The sequence below is a fragment of the Chlorocebus sabaeus genome, chromosome 7 (assembly GCF_047675955.1).
Source record: "Chlorocebus sabaeus isolate Y175 chromosome 7, mChlSab1.0.hap1, whole genome shotgun sequence".
NCBI lineage: Eukaryota > Metazoa > Chordata > Mammalia > Primates > Cercopithecidae > Chlorocebus > Chlorocebus sabaeus.
Genome location: NC_132910.1, coordinates 61,618,103 through 61,635,995, shown reverse-complemented (window position 1 = coordinate 61,635,995; position 17,893 = coordinate 61,618,103). Strand labels below are relative to the sequence as shown.

General features: G+C 39.7%; 2 protein-coding genes across 3 annotated transcripts in view; one reads left to right on the top strand and one right to left on the bottom strand.

Moving 5' to 3' along the window:
• Positions 1–17,893, top strand: part of ELOVL6 (ELOVL fatty acid elongase 6) — a 149,559-nt gene that overhangs the window by 63,907 nt on the left and 67,759 nt on the right. The window lies entirely within an intron of this gene.
• LOC119621548 (homeobox protein NANOG-like) lies at positions 7,449–8,210 on the bottom strand. Its single transcript, XM_037990897.2, has one exon. The coding sequence runs from the start codon at positions 8,192–8,194 to the stop codon at positions 7,505–7,507; it is 690 nt and encodes a 229-aa protein (XP_037846825.2). The 5' UTR covers positions 8,195–8,210; the 3' UTR covers positions 7,449–7,504.

The window sequence follows — 17,893 nt, the reverse complement described above, 5'->3', positions numbered from 1 at the left end:
ACTTGTAAAGAGCCATCCACATTTATGGTCCTATCATTACTATTATTGTTACATGCTTGAAAAAAAATCCACATTCTATTAATAAATAAGAGAAATCTGATAAGACTGAGCATTAGCATTTTACCTTTTTAATTTAGATAGATTTAGTGGAAACATAAACTTAACTGACATGGATAATAAGATCTATAGTAAAGTCAAAACAGCTTATCAAATCTTGGATGAGGCTAATCTTAAAAAGGGGCTACTGAAAATGGCTCTTCACCAGGCAGTAGGAAGTGAGTTTGTCCCATTTCTGATTGACTTTGACCTCTGCTTTCCAACTTTGCCCCAAAGAAAGTTAGTCACGACTTTGCCACAAAGAAAGTTAGTCACAAACAGAAAACCAAACACCGCATGTTCTCACTCATAGGTGGGAACTGAACAATGAGATCACTTGGACTCAGGAAGGGGAACATCACACACCGGGGCCTATCATGGGGAGGGGAGAGAGCGGAGGGGGGAAGCATTGCATTGGGAGTTATACCTGATGTAAATGACGAGTTGATGGGTGCTGACGAGTTGATGGGTGCAGCACACCAACATGGCACAAGTATACATATGTAACCTGCACGTTATGCACATGTACCCTAGAACTTAAAGTATAATAATAATAATAATAATAATAAAGAAAGTTAGTCACGATGATGAACTTGTTAGGCGGAAGCAGCCATAAAGTGGAAGATCACTAAAGGCAACCAGCTAGTTACTTAGGTTTCTACTCAGCCAGGCTAGATTTAATCCAGGCTCAGAGTCAGAGAATCACGGAATTCTAATGCTGGAAGGAACTAACATTTCCTTTTTTAACTACAAAGTCTAATTTAAAGCTTTCTAAGTTTCTAATTTAAAGTTTTCCAGTTTTCTAAGGAAACCAAAGAAATTAATTTTATTATATTTCTTGACCTATTCGATATCAGATTATAAAATTTCTGAAGGTACCATTTTTCTTGCCAAGCCTTGATATATGTTTGATAGTATTACCGTGGCACCGTTGGCCTTCTAACCAACAAGAAAGAGAGTAATTCTGTGTTTAGATGAGTGTCACAGCTCTTTAACAGACAATACCAGAAGACATCTAGACATTCCTGTGATAAAATTTTCTATCTGGGCCTCTATTTCTCCACTTCCACCTTTCTCACTCTTCCCCTACTTCTGAGTCTAAATAGGATATAGGTGGACATAGTATGGTTATTGATTAGATGCTAATTTTGTTAGTTTTGCCTGAAACTGCCACTTTACAAATTAACATTTGAGGACTGGAAACACAAAGGTGATAGGAAACTCAGAAAACCATGGCTCACCTTGTACCAGTTATTTAGAATGTAAAATAATGTTCACTGTGGTCATTGGGTGCAGCTGGTATAATTAGGGGCAGCTGGCAGATGCTACAGACTATTTATTCTGAGTAAATAAAGAAAATATTCATAAGCCAATGGGAAGACTATATCTCAAGTCATTAGTTTGTAAGGAAGTGCTGATTGCTCCTAATTTAGGTGATTATATCTGTCAGTCAAGTGAATATGTAATCAGTCCTAGCTTTGGTAAGAGGAGGACATATTTTCTTTATTACTACTTACACATTTCAAGTTTTAAACAAGGTGTTCAACATAGAATGAACATTATAGACAAACCCATAGTTGTAGGAATTCTACTCAGAAGAACTACCACCAGTATAGCCTTTAAACACTTTATAATTGAGCTTAAATCTGAAGCTTGAAGTATTATATTTATGTGCCTATTCCTAATGCTGGGTGTTTTCCAACTCAAGGGAAAACATTTGAGTCACACATGATATGTCAAAAAGCAAAATGGGAATTTGAGAATGCTTGTCTAGAAAACTGAAACCAAAATAACACTAGAAATTTCAAATATCTAGAATCCTAACAAATGCAGCTCAGTTATGAACATGTAGTCTTTGTGATCAATGCTTTAAGAAGCCCACCGTAAGATATCTTCAATATTAACCCAGACTTAATTATTAACATCCTAGTCACATATCCAAGTTAAGAAAAAAAATTCATTTTTCTACTAGAATCACACAGGTTCAACATCCAATGAATCTAAGGAAGTTCTTGAGATGTTAAGGAAGGTAGAGATCAGTTCTTCCCGAGCCTTACATTAAATTGTGGTCAGTCTTCTCTTTTCCAGAATTTTTTATTTTGACCCTTTGTTCATCTTGAAGGATCTTCTCTGAACACCAAGTTGTCTGTGGTGCCTGGCACTGGATCAGACCATTGCTGACAATAGGAGGATTACTTCATTATTCCTCTAGGCAGCCTTGATTGTGGTCAGTTACCAGAAGAGGAGACAGGAGAAGGAAAAGAGAGACAATGATTGCAGTTCATCTGCTGATTGGCTTCTTCCCCACTAAGGACTTTACCTGTCCCTTGGACTTACCTATTTAAACAATTTTAGTGTCTGCCTTTTCTCCCTAGGCTACTAACCTGATACCCTGTAAGTGTTCCTATGGAGCTTCATTTCAATTGTTTCTGACCTCTTCTCATATTTGCCAACTAAATTATAATTTTTGCCTTCTAAGTTGATGACTTTGGCTTTGAAGTCATACAGAAGCCAGTTTGAACCGAGAACACCATTTCTTACAAGTTATGCGAACTTGGGCAAGTTATTTAACGCAGTATGTGCTGCATTTCTTTATCTGCAAATGGCGGATGGTACACACACCTAGTGAAGTTGGTGTGAAGAGTAAAGGAGAAATCAGCATCAAGTTCTTAGTGCAGTTTCTGAAAAGTCTCAAGAAACACTGGACTCCGGTACAAGCTTAATAAATCACATTCATTAGGTACCTTCAGATTATTTTAAATGACTTATTAGCCTTAAGATGATACTCTTATCGTCAACCAGTTATACATCCACATAATAAAGGAATATCCTAGGTTCTATTTCATAGGTCTGTTAGTGATATACATAAAAGGAAAGTACTCACATTTTGGCCTGGAATATAAGGCCTTCACAGTTCCTCTTCCACCTTATGTCCCACACCATCACTTTTTTTCCTAGAGACAGGGCCTTGCTCTGGCACCCAGGCTGGAGTGCAGTGGTATGATCACAACTCACTGCAGCCTTGAACTCCCAGGCTCAATCTTCCCACCTCAGCCTCCTGAGTATTTGAGACTATGAGCCTGCATAACCAGCCCAGCTAATTTTAAAATTTTTTGTAGAGATGAGGCCTTGCTATGTTGTCCAGACTGGTCTTGAATTCCTGGCCTCAAGTGATCCTCCTACCTCAACTCCGAAAGTGCTGGGATTACAGGCATGAGCTACCACACCCAGCTCACATCATCCCTTTTAAACACTGTAAACACATCTGCCAAATATCTTCATTCTCTGGACAAACATTCTCTAACCTTTATTTCATGTTGTTCCTTCATTCTGTAATGTTTTATTTCCCAGTCTCCACTCTTCTCTATCCTGCCACAATACATGTCCCCCCAGAGGCCTTGTGTTCTTACAGCCTGAAATGATCCCACTATCAGCTGACTTAGCATAATTTTAAAAAGTCATTTTCTCATGACTGATCACATTCTTCCATGTGTCATAGTGACTCCTGAGGGTAAGTAGTGTTTTAATACTTCTATCCCTCCCAACCCGTGCTTAAAATGGTGATTGGCAACTTGTAGGGTTCAGTGATGGAGTATTGAAGGAAGGACCATATCGTGGGGATCAGAAACAGATATCAATTATGCAGTCAAATATGTTCTCTCATCATTTCAAGCATTTATGTTCATATATTCCTACTCCACTAATAGAGGTCTTCCCTGAGCACTACACCTAATGAAGCCTTGTCATTCCTGAGCCATTTGCTTTTATTTTTGTATACAACACTATAACATTATAATAGATCCTCAGAGTTATTTGTTAATTTCTGTCTCCTGCTAGAATGTAGGCTTCATGAGCATGAGTTCACCTTTTTAATGACAGTAAGCCTTAGCAAGAACTCTAAGTATTTATTGAGCAAATGAATGGATACATGAAATCATCACAGGATCTACTGCGTTAAAGTGTTATGGATATTATTATTCTACTTTTCTAAATGTATGTAAACAGACTTTCTAGTAATTGTCATCTTGGATGTTTAGATATTATATTTTTAGAGAAGCTTTAGGTAATAGACATTTAATCAGTGCCTGCCTAAGAAACTATGAGGTAAGTTGTTTCTATAAATGGTAGTCAGATCACTCTAGTTTAATTTGGTGAATTTAACTTTTTCTTTCATATCTTAATTTTCTTCTTTGGACACACAAAGAGATTATATTGGTAAATAATGACTTCCCTTTAGCCTAGGATTTTGTTCTTCAAACAGATTTGGGACTTAAATGAAGGGTTAAGCAGGATGAGAAGGTCCATGCCTTTTCTTCCCTTCTTCCCTGTCCTCTCAGGCTCCCTTGACACCTGTGACACCCCTGCCCCCGCAAGCCTCATCTTCCCAAAGCCTGTCACCTTACCTCTTCTCATTTGCCCAAGTGCAATGTCAGTGTTAAGTAAGCCATAGTTCACAGCTTTTATTAATACATAGTGTAACATTTGTAAGGAAATGCAACAGGCTTTCGCTATGCTTTCACAATAGGATGAGGCTGTCCTTGAGGTTTGAGGTTTATTTGTCTAACACTTGGCATGCAGGAACTTCAATAAATATTTGTTGGAGAAATGAATGATCCATTCACAGACTCATTAGGCCCTGATTGTGTATGTGGGTCACAACAGAACACTCTTCTTATCAGATCTTATCTGACTTGATTTGCTCTGTGACACTTAACTACCTCTCTTTTCTCTAACCCTGTCCCATAACACTCCTTAGTTTTCTTCTTTCCTCTTGACTGTGTCTTCTTAATCTGTTTTGCTTCTCTTCCACCTTCTCTGTAAGTGGTGATGCTCCCTGCCCTTCCCATTAGGTTCTGTATTGACCTTCGGATATTCCCCTTGGATGACCTCATTCATGTCCATGACTTCAACCACCACCACCCAGACATGGATGACTTCCAAATAGATATCCTTAGCCCTGATATTTCTATGTCCCACACCCTATAGATTTCTTTCCATCTCTGGGAATAAGTCCTATATTGCTATTAACTCTCTCTACTAGTAAACACTAAAATGCCATTTTTTTTTTTTTTTAAAGACAGTCTTGCTCTACTGCCTAGGCTAGAGTGCAGTGGTTTGATTCCGGCTCACTGCAACCTCCACATCCTGGGTTCAAGTGATCTTCCTGCCTTAGCCTCCCAAGTAGCTGGGATTACAGTCACACATGACCATGCTCGGCTAATTTTTTTGTATTTTTTGAATTTTTGTATTTTGGGGGATTTCACCACGTTGGCCAGACTGGTCTTGAACTCCTGACCTCAAGTGATCCATCTACCTCGGCCTCCCAAAGTGCTGGGTTTACAGGCATGAGCCAATGCACCTAGCCTCTAAAATGCCATTTCTGACTCCCCATCAAACTAACACTGACCACCCACAAATCATCCCTTAACCTCTCCTTTGCCTCTCTCTCCATATTAAATCAGCTGTCAAGACCTCTCTGTTCTCTCTTCTGTTGATTTCAATAAATATATGGAATAATTACTGTATGTTGGGTTACCATCTTTCAGAGTCATCCATCTCTCTGTCTCTTCTACCTTAAGCATCTTCTCTTGAGGAAAACTGCAGTTACCTGGCCTCTGTCTCTATCAGGTTACTCACACCCCTCCCATCTACCCTTCACATTGCCACTGCCAAGTGGGCTTTCTACAAATTTAGCTCCTCAGCATGCTCCTCCTCCCTTACTTAAAACCCTTCATGGCTTCCTGTATTTTCAGGATGAAGTTCAAACTAGCCCCATTCGAGCATAAAAGTCATTCAAGATACAACTTTATTTTAATTCTCCACCCTCGTTTCTGACTCCTGTAGCCCAGGAGTCCAAGTCCTTCAAACTGTACCCCACACCACTGAATGGCTGTGCCCAGCTTTCCTCCTGCAGAAGCACCTCTTCACCCATTCTTCTCTGGCCATTCTGCCATGCCTTAAAAACTGGCCATTTCAGCAAGAGAATTTCTGTCCTTCTATTTTTTTCCCCTATCCTCTTCATACCACTCTGAATATTTAGAGTGTATAGATTTTTGTCTACTTGTCTATCTCACTAGACGATGCGCAGTTTGAGGTGTCACCAGCATCTAGAACTGTCTAGACCAGTGTTTCTTAAAGTGGGGTCCCCAGGTCCTCCTGGTGATGACAGGATCATTTGGTTTTTGTTAATATTCGTACTTGGGCCCTCCTCACCCCCACAGGACCTAGAGGATAGGAGTTTTTGTTTTTTTCTTTAGTTTTAAAAATTTTTTGGTTTTTTTTTAGTTTCTCCACTTTGCAAGAGAATTTTTTTTTAAACTAGGTGACATTTATGAATATTATAGATATTGAGTAAACGTTTTTGAATAAACAAGTAAACCAGCTGGAGCCCTCAATCTTTTTTTTTTTTTAAGGAAAAATGGTTGTTTTATTCATTAGTACTTAAACCAGCCAAAGTAGTACTGATATCATAATGCAGCAAACACAAGACTTCTTTCCACAAATATTAGCATAATCAACAAAATAGGGGCTATAGTAAAACAGAGCCAAAAAGGGCTGAGGAAATCAACGAAGTATGTTACAGCTTAACCCTTCACCCTTCGCCTCAATTGTTTTTATTTTATTTTGACATGAAGTCTGGCTCGGTCATCCAGGCTGGATTGCTGTGGCACCATCTGGGCTCAGCCTCCCGAGTAGCTGGGATTACAGGCGCCTGCCACCACACCCGGCTAATGTTTGTATTTTAGTAGAGACAGGGTTTCACGATGTTGGCCAGACTGGTCTCGAACTCCTAACCTGAGGTGATCTGCCTCCTTTGGCCTCCCAAAGTGCTGGGATTACAGGCATGAGCCACCGTGCCTGGCCTCAGTAGAGTTTTTAAAAAAATAAGCAAAGCCTCCCAATCCCAAACAATAGGAATATATTTTCATCACACCAATTTGTACTTTTATTTCTTATTTTTTTCTTATTCTTGAGGTTAGATTCTAAACCCTAAAGATACCCAAACTAGTATTAGATCTAGTTATCTATAGCCAGAGACAGCTAGTATCAAGTTGTCTTTAGCAGCCAAGGTTATTAAAATGCCTTTTCTCCAGGAAGATCCAATAGGAAAAAAAAAAAAAAAAAAAAGGAAATAAAGAAAGAAAGAAACCTCTCTGATTAGGCTCCAACCATACTCCACCCTCCATCAAATTGACTAGATAGGCATAATGGAAACCGGAACACGTGGTTTCCAAACAAGAAAAATCCTATCAGGGAGGGGAGGAGGGGAGAGGAAGGTTCAGCCAGTGCCCAGACTGAAATTGAGTAATTTCAATTACACTCATCTTCACATATCTTTAGGTTGCATGTTCGTGGAGTAGTTTAGGAATAAATCCATGGTGTGTGGACTACTACAATACCTAGTCGTCTACTGTATTACATTAAGGCCTTCCCCACCAGCTTCCAAGGCAGCCTCCAAGTCACTAGCAGGAGAATTTGGGTGGAACTGCAAGCAGAACTGCAGAGATTCCTCTCCACAGTTATAGAAGGGACTGTTCCAGGCCTGATTGTTCCAGAACTGGGTGCACCAGGTCTGAGCGTTCCAGAAGTGTTTGCTCCAGAACGGGATGTTCTGGGTCTGGTTGCTCCACATTGGAAGGTTCCCATTTGGGTTTACCAGGCATCCCTGGTGACAGGAAGAGTAGAGGCTGGGGTAGGTAGGTACTGAGGCCTTCTGAGTCACACTGTTGCTATTCTTTGTCCAGTTGTTTTTCTGCCACGTCTTAGATTTCATTCTCTGGTTCTGGAAGCAGGTCTTCACCTGTTTGTAGCTAAGGTTCAGGATGTTGGAAAGTTCTTGCATCTGCTGGAGGCTGAGGTATTTCTGTCTCTGAAATCTATCATTGAGTACACACAGCTGGGCGGAAGAGAACACAGTTCTGGTCTTCTGTTTCTTGACCAAAACCTTGTCTTCCTTTTTTGTGGCACTATTCTCTGCAGAAGTGGATTGTTTGCCTTTGGGATTGGTGGAAGAATCAGGGCTGTCCTGAATAAGCAGATCCATGGAAGAAGGAAAAGGAGAGACAGTCTCTGTGTGAGGCATCTCAGCAGAAGACATTTGCAAGGATGGATGGTTTTCTTCAGACCCACAAACCACAGGTGTAGGTGACCAGTCTTTACAGTCGGATGCTTCGGAGCAAGGCAGGCTTTATGGACAAGCTGTATTCACACTCATGTCATTATTGGAGAAGAGTAGGAAAAATTTAAGAGGTGGACTGGAAAAAAGGCTAAGATGGCTTTAAGACTTTTTTCTGGAAGATCTTAGAGAAATATGACCTCCAGGAGCGAAAGTATCAAGAAGCTGGGATGCAGTGAGTCGCCTTCACAATAACAGGAGGCAACCAGCTCAGTCCAGCAAAAATCCATTCATGTTTTTAAGTTCACATACACTGTATTAACTTGGATTTGTTACTGTTAATTCTAAAAATACTCCTGTTTATAAAAGAGGCTGTTTAGTTTTCTAGAGAAAAGTCTGCCTATTTGTCTTAATGTGAACTTGGGGATTTGGAGATTCTGTGGCCAATTTTGATCAATATAAACAGATAATTTGAATCGTTCAGATTAAAAAAATAATCCACACAACTCTGGATTTCAGCTTCCCAAACTCTTCTAGCCCTTCTGGTGACTCCTGAAAGGTGTCCCACCTCTCTGTAACTCAGTTTCCCTCAGTGTAAATATCATACTGCGAAGCAACAGGGATTGGGACATCAACGCAACAGATATTTCCCAAGTACTTCATTATTTTCAGTTCAATGTCCAAGGTGCAGACCTTACATATAGTACAGTCATTGATAATTTAGGAGGCTTCCTTAACTATAAAAAAGTCTCTTATATTCAAATAAACTAGTGCAGCCAGAGCTTTTATGTAGGAGTGGGAGTTAGAGTGAATATCTAATGATCTTTATATGTGTTAAACTTCCATAATGTTTCCTTGAAAAAAATGTGTACTTACCTATATTTATATGCATTTAAATGCCTAAATACAGACCCATGAACAGATATAAATTTGCTGTCTTTGATATCCTAAAATGACTGATGGTCATGTGCATAAAAGCTAGTCTGAGAACCCTGGAGCCTGCTAGACAGGTTGAGCTTCTGAGTAAGCACTGCAGCTATTGCAGTGCTCAGCCCACATGATATGTTTTGCTTAAAGGGAACTATCCAATACCCGGCCGGATGGATGATGGTGAACATTTTGGTTTCATACTGCTTATTACTATGTCACTTTAATCTGCCTAAAATTGTTCACAGAACATTGTCCTTATATTTTTCTGGGAAGTTACTTTTCCTTGGGCTACTGTGTTGGTTCTGCTTTAGCGTCCTTGGTTCAGTCATTTTTAATACTTGGTCATTCAAGCTTAATTAAATGAGAATAATTATGGCCAAAATGCCCAGGAAGTATCAGATGGCTTTTTGGTTTTGTTTCCCTGCTATCTTATGGTACTGATAGAGCTCCCACACATCAGCAGCTCAATAGAGGAGGGAGGCTCTACAAATGTCACTTTAAATATATTTATATTTTAGAGGAATTGGCTTGCTAGTTCTAGTCCATGTTAATAAATCACCACAGAATCCCACATACTGTTAGTAGTAACAGAACTTGGTGCCTTACATTCAGAGAAGTTTTAATTGAAATTTAGCATATTAAAATTGTGTTGGGTGGCCAGGTGCAGTGGCTTATGCCTGTAATCCCAGCACTTTGGGAGGCTGAGGTGGACAGATCACAAGGTCAAGAGATCGAGACCATTCTGGTCAACATGGTGAAGCCCCATCTCTACTAAAAATACAAAAATTAGCTGGGCGTGGTGGCTCATGCCTGTAGACCCAGCTACTCAGGAGGCTGAGGCAGAATTGCTTGACCCCGGGAGGCAAAGGTTGCGGTGAGCTGAGATCCACCACTGCGCTTCAGCCTGGTGACAGAGCAAAACTCCATCTCACCAAAAAAAAAAAAAAAAAAAAAAAAAAAAAAAAAAAAAAATTGTGTTGGGCTGGAAATAATGAAAAAATCAACAAATAGAATCTTAATCATGTACGGGAATTGCCTTGTTTCACTCAACAGAAGTCTAGAGCACACAATCTAGAGCTGACAAGGCAGCTGGATGATGCTATCAGGAAACTAAGCTGATTTCATCTTTTACTTCCTTCTTTCTTTTTCATGCGTGCTGCCCCATGGCTATAAGATGGTTGCTGCCAGGCATCAGGTTTGTGACTAGGAAGAAAAGAGAAGAGCAAAGAAATAAAACTCCAAAGGGACATGCAGACAAGTCTATATGTTTTAAAAACCTTTCCCAGAAGCCCCACGTGGCCACTTCTATTTTCATAATCATTGCCATAGCTTCATCTCAGACTAATCTCTGAAAAGGAGCAAGGCAAATCGGTGTCATGGATGGGCATTCAGTCATATTGCCACACTTAGCCTCACAATTGATGCAGTCCAGTGAAGCTAGGGTTCCAATCAAAGAACATCTTGTGGGGTGTATCACTTAACTATAACATCTGTCCTGGTGTTAAGGCATCTCTTGAGAGACTCAAGGACTTTTTAGGAGGTGACAGATGACACTAGGGAACACACTGTTTCTCAGCTGGTAAGAAGAGAAAGCAATCCAGTATAGATGTGCATCCCTTGAGAAATATATAAAACAATAACAATTATTTGATTCTTAAAAATAAGTATTAATTTTTCTTAAATAGGAAAGCTCCCCAAACGTTTTCAAAATACAATTTAGTTTTTTGAAAAAAAGATTTATACATAATTTTTCTGGACTAAATCTGCTATGTAAAGCAAGATAAGCCTGTCCTTTTGAAAAGTTTATTTTGCCTTTGAGTACCGACTGTGTAGGTTGATGCAAAAGTAATGGCAAAACCACAATAACTTGTGCACCCACCTAAAATCTTAGTAGCTCAGTTACATACTTATCTATCCTCATCAGTCCAGCTTTTCTTGTATCTTCCAAAACATGTTCCAAGTGAGCTGAGAAATTTCCTTTACAAGTTCTGTCTTGTTGGTTGGAAACATGGATGGCTGTTTTCTCAGTCTTGAAACTGACATTGTTGCATGTTGGTAGTTGACACATGGTGGGAGGAGCATAATTTTATATCTAAGAACACGATAAGCACCAAAACAAATGAGGAAATATTAGACCTTGCTGTCACCCCTATGCTCACAGATAAGTGTCTGAGTGAAATTGTTTGCAGAAGGCACCCGATGAACTTCATACACCCATATGTGTAAAACATTTAACCAGTTGCTCTGAAATGATGCCCCAGGTGGGAGGGTACAGATGCAGGAACTTCCTGTAACCACACTGCCCATGACGCCTGCCTTATCCTCACCTCCAAGCCCTGCTGTTGTCTAAAACCTGTGCCATTCCCACCAGACTTACTCAAGTTCCAGCTTTCATTTTAATCAGTGAGTGATCTTTATATATCACAAATCCAAGCACGTGACTTCATTCATTTAAAACCTTCAATGGCTACCCATTACTCTTAAGATGAAAAAGAAACGTCTTAACATAGCTTATAAGAGTCCTCATGATCTTGCTTCCACTTAACTTCTTGCGCCTTCATCTCAACACTCTCCCGCTTTGTAACTGAAGGTCAAGTACTCTAAATTTCTTAGAGTTGTTTGAATGTGCTTTCTCTCTCATGCCTCTGGCTCTTTGCCCACACTGTTGCCTCTCACTTTCTTTACCAGGCTTATACTCGTCCTGTCTGAATGTGTCTCCAGAAAGCCTTCTCTGACCCAACAAGATGGGGTTACCATGCCTCCTATATGTTTCCTAATTTCACTTTTGACTTTTTTTTTTTTCTTGAAACAGGGTCTCTCTGTGTAGCCCGGGCCAGTCTTGAACTCCTGGGTTCCAGCGATCCTCCTGCCTTGGCCCCCGAAAGTGCTGGGATTACAGGTGTAAGCCACTGTGCCCAGCCTGTTTGCTTATTTTTAGGACCCTGCTTTTCTGTTTACTTGTCTATTTTCCCCCAAAACATGTCTGGGTGCAAGGAGTGTGTCTGTTTCATTAACTATTCTCAATGCTTAGGACATAGTTAGCCCTTAATAAATATTTACTGAATAGCTGTATGCAAGAATGAATGAATCAAAAGTCTCCTTATTTTCAGCCCAGATAAATTCTTCTTAGTCATGATAGATAATTCAGTAAAATTTTGTACCATAAACCAAAAGGCTTCGAAAAGTTTTATTAAGTAAATATCTTTGATTTCTGTCATTAAACGATCATCCTCAAAGCCTGGAAAATTATTTTTCACCTGATGTAACTCATAACTTATGAAGAAAAATAAATGTTATCCCTAAGTTTCAGTTTTACTTTTAAAAGGATAAGGAATTTTAGATTAATTTAATGTTTTTCTTAGACTCTCCCATAGAGGAGAAGCTTTAGGAGCTTAGTGAGACATAGATTTACCTTCCTTTTTTTTTTTTTTTTTTTTTTTTTTCGTTTTTTGAGACGGAGTCGTGCTCTGTTGCCCAGGCTGGAATGCAATGGTGTGATCTCGGCTCACTGCAACCTCTGCCTCCCGGGTTCAAGTGATTCTCCTGCTTCAACCTCCTGCATAGCTGTGATTACAGGCGTGTACCACCACACCCAACTAATTTTTGTATTTTTAGTAGAGACACGGTTTCACCATGTTGGTCAGGCTGGTCTCAAACTCCTGACCTTGTGATCCAACCACCTCAGCCTCCCAAAGTGCTGGGATTACAGGCGTGAGCCACTGCACCTGGCCAGGCTTACCTTCTTAGAGGCATGGTATTGTGGCAACAATGGTGCATATATCCTGTGCCTCTTAGTGTAGAGTAGGAGAGATGGTCTACTACTTTTCCTTTTCCTCTCTTTTCAAAGTCTTTGCTTTTTTTAATGCACTGATTTTTTTTTTTTGTAATTACAATATTAGCCAGAAGTATTTTATTGTAGGATTTTTTTTTGTAGGATATAATTAATTTTGATATGCATGTTATCAAAGTGATGTCATCTTTGAGATAGGAAATCAAAGAGTCCTGAAGGATTCTGGATGAGAGTGGCTGAAGATAGGTAGCTAAATCATCATGATAAAAGCATGAAATAGTGGGTCAAGCTCAAATTTAAAAATCTCTTAAGACTCTTACTTCAGTGCACACTTTATGGTTACTCTTCTAGATTGAGAAAGTCTGGGAAGAGGAAATCTGTCTTTGCAAGCACCTCATCGGTTCTGTTGCAGGTGGTCAGTGAACCATTTTGAGAAACACATAAGATTAGCTGGTAAAAATGCTTAGTTCAAAAATGTGTGTGTGTGTACCTATCGTTGTTAGAAGACTAGCACCTTCAAATCCTCTTAAATTTGTTCCATAACACCAGAGAGTATATTAGAAGTTTGGAGGAAATTGGCATCAAATTTTTCACTACTCTCCATATGTATACTTCCTTGGGAGGCCTCCCAAAAGTCAAAGAGGGGCAAAATTCAGTTACTGATTTGTCATTAGTGGGAATTCCAAGCTTTGCCCCCTCCCTTGTTTTACTCCGCTCCACTCAGGCCAAGATTTGAGGGTCGGGTGCAGCGACTCAGGCCTGTAATCTCAGCACTTTGGGAGGCTGAGGCAGGTGGATCGGCTTTGAGTCCAAGAGTTCGAGACTAGCCTGGGCAACATGGCGAAACCTCATCTCTACAAAAAATACAAAAATTATCTGGGCATGGTGGTACATGCTTGTAGTCCCAGCTACTTTGGAGGCTGAGGTAGAATTGTTTGAGCCTGGGATGTGGAGGTTGCAGGGAGCCAAGATCATACCATTGCACTCCAGCCTGGGGAACAGAGATCTTGTCTCACAAAAAAAAGATTTGATAGTTTTTGTTTTTTTACCATCACTGGGGCCAAATCAGTTTTTCTCTGTCTCTAATTCTTGCTCCCAATCCTTTTCTCCCTTCTCTTACTCTGACAAAAATTTACATGTTATTTTTTATTATAAAAGTAATAAAAACTTTCTTTTTGTAACCCACATAAATACAAGTAGAAAATAATCATCTAAAAACCAAATCCCTATCTTTTTTCTTTTGAGATGGAGTCTTGCTCTGTCACCCAGGCTGGAGTGCAGTGGCGCCATCTTGGCTCACTGCAACCTACACCTCCCAGGTTCAAGCGATTCTTTTGCCTCAGCCTCCTGAGTAGCTGCGACTACAGGCATATGCCACCATGCCTGGCTAATTTTTTTTTTTTTTTTTAAAGAGAGATGGGGTTTCACTATGTTGACCAGGCTGGTCTCGAACTCCTGACCTCAGGTGATCCACCCACCTCAGCCTCCCTAAGTGCTGGGATTACAGGTGTGAGCCACCATGCCTGGCCTAAATCCCTATCTTTCTAACAGAGTAAATAAAATTAAGTTTTATTAATTTATAAGGAAAATTAAATTTTATCCATCCCTTTCCTTATGTATATTATCTTGGTCTTCCGTTCATAGAGCCACTGAGTTCTATAAAGATATGAAGATATTCTGGAAACATGTAGGGAAATGTAGAAAGACTTTTTAAAAAAGTTTTTATGTTTTTAAAGAAACAACAATATCTAATCTTTGAAATGTTTATGTTTCTACTTAATGATGATTTCCTAAAATTGAGATCAGCTTATAAGTATATAATGTTATTACTCAGCTGAAAATTGAAAACTTCATCTCAACTCACTGAACCATTGGAGTAAAAGGCTTTATTGTTTAAAAAATGGGAATGGGTAGTTGTTAGAGTATATTTTAAAAATAAAAATCACTCAATGCCTTTTTATTTTAGTTTAAAAGTAATATTTATTCCTTTCATTTGCCTTCTTTTCAAAAATTCTGATTTCCACACTACCAATAGGTTATACTTTTCTATATGTTCATTTACAGAAACATACAGTAAAAAGTCACTTATGTCCTGTCCTTCCCTGCTGACTCATGATGAAAATTGAAAGCCTATTTTTTTGTCCTTGTCAGAAATCATTATACTTTTTTTCGACTTGGACCTAAAAAGAGTTAGCCAGTGAAGCAGAATTAATGTGCTTGTAGAAAACATGTCTAGTTGAGAGTAATCCTGGCAGTTTCTTCAAGAACTAACCTTTGCTTATGTATATTCAGGTTTGGGTTTGCAAGAGGAAATCCTGAAAGAACAATAAACACATTTTTTTTTTTAAGTTCCAGGATACATGTGCAGAATGTACCTGTTTGTTACTTAGGTAAATGTGTACCATGGTGGTTTGGTGCACCTATCAACCTGTCACCTAGGTATTAGGCCCCACATGCATTAGCTTTTTGTCCTGATGCTCTCCCTCCCCTCGCTCCCTGTACCACAGGCCGCAGTGTGTGTTGTTCTCTTCCTCGTGTCCATGTATTCTCATTGTTCAGTTCCTACTTATGAGTGAGAACATGCAGTGTTTGGTTTTCTGTTCCTGTGTTAGTTTGCTGAGGATGATGGCTTCCAGCTTCATCTATGTCCCTGCAAAGGACATGATCTCATTCCTTTTTATGGCTGCACACTATTCCATGGTGTATATATACCACATTTTCTTTATCTAATCCATCATTAATGGATATTTGGGTTGGTTTCATATCTTTGCTATTGTGAATAGTGCTGCAGTAAACATACATATGCAATAAGCAAACATTCATTATAATAGAATAGTTTATAATCCTTTGGGTATATACCCAGTAATGGGATTGCTGGGTCGAATGGTATTTCTGGTTATACACATTCTCTTTTTTTTTGAGACGGAGTCTCGCTCTGTCGCCCAGGCTGAAGAGTGCAGTGGCCGGATCTCAGCTCACTGCAAGCTCCGCCTCCCGGGTTTACGCCATTCTCCTGCCTCAGCTTCCCAAGTGTCTGGGACTACAGGCGCCTGCCACCTCGCCCGGCTAGTTTTTTGTATTTTTTAGTAGAGACGGGGTTTCACCGCATTAGCCAGGATGGTCTTGATCTCCTGACCTCATGATCCACCCGTCTCGGCCTCCCAAAGTGCTGGGATTACAGGCTTGAGCCACCGCGCCTGGCCCCATACACATTCTTTATGAAGAAAGATTAAATAAATTCTTCTCTAGTGTCAAGCTCTAAACCTGTTTTAATTCAAGACTTTACTGTGGTACCTTCTAATCTGTCTACAGACTGTGTAGTTTAACTCACAAGAGGCAGAAACTGGGATTTCTTGGTAACTAAGATTTATAGTTATCTTTTAAAGAAGATTTTAGTTATTGATAAAAATGAACAAACCTTCTTTACCATAGTCTGGACGCTTTCATGCTCATTTTTCGTGCATGATATTTATGACTATGCAAACTTAGCTGTATTTACCTGAAAAGTTACTGAAAGGAGAACTATTGCCCAGATACACATTTATAGATACATGCTCAAATGACATCTCAATATGTTGAATTTTCCAAAGACAAAATCAGTAGAATCTGGTAAATTTTACCTTTGAAGATAGTTCTTACCTTGGCTATCGCTCTCTGCCTTATGCATTTCCTCCCAGAGTGGCTCATTCCCACACTTCCTTCCAGTCTTGGCTCACATTCACCTTCCCAGTGTGCCACCCTATTTAACACTGTGCTCTGTCTCTCACTCTCCATCCCATTTTCCACCTGCACCCACTTGCTTTTTTCTTTCCATAATATTTGTAATTTTCTAACATACTATATAATTTACTTATTTTCTTATTTATTGTCTCTCTCCAGGCTTGAAACCTCCATCCACGAGGACAGGGTTTTTTGTCTGTTTTGTTCACTGATGTATTTCTGGAGCCTAGAACTGTGCTTAGCACACAGTTGGCACTCAATTAATACTTGCTGAATGAATAATTTAAATCACTTCAAGATTTAAACTACCTATCTTAATTTGTAGTTTTCTTTTGCTCCTAAGGGAAAAGAGCTATAAGAAAATACAATTTTTACTGTTTAGATTAAGAATCAAGTGAGTTTGAAGCAGAGTTTCATAGATGACTTGAGCATCAGTTATTCTATTTAGTCTTCAATAGTGCATTTTCCCTCTTAAAAGTATGTCCAAAACACAAGATTTTAAAAATCCAATAGGCCATTTATAAATTCATATGTTGGGGAAAGACATAAGCCCCTGGGCATACAAAGTTGAGTAAGACACAATCTGTACCCTTCAGGATTTCAAAGGAAAGCCAGATTTGTTAACTTGTGTGTAAAATACAAAGAGACAAGTGCTACAGTAGGTAAGAAAAAGACATACAGAAAGCACAGTGGTGATGAAGGAAGGGATAGGCAGCTTGACCTAGAAGCAGTCAGGGATTATCTTCACAGTGATCATAAAAAATGACAAGGTTGCATGGGAAGGGCATTCAACGTAGCAAGAACAGCACGTGCGAAGGAAAGTGGGACAAAGGGGCGTGATGTCTTGAGAATGACAGTATAGTTGTAGCACAGGGTGTCCCAGGGGAAAGTTATGACATGATTCCAGAGGAGTAGGGAGAGGTGAACCATGTCAAAGCATTTTGGGGCCGGGCACAGGGCCTCACACCTGTAATCTCAGCACTCTGGGAGGCCAAGGTGGGTGGAATTGCTTGAGCTCAGGAGTTTGACACCAGGCTGGGCAACATGGTGAAGCTTCATCTCTACAAAAACACACAAAAATTAGCCAGGTGTGGTGGCATGCAGCTATAGTCCCAGCTACTTGGGAGGAAGGCTTGAGTCCAGGAGGCAGAGGTTGTAGTGAGCTGAGATTGTGCCACTGCATTCCAGCCTGCGCAACACAGCCAGACTGTGTTTCAAAACAGAAACGACAAAAAAAGAAA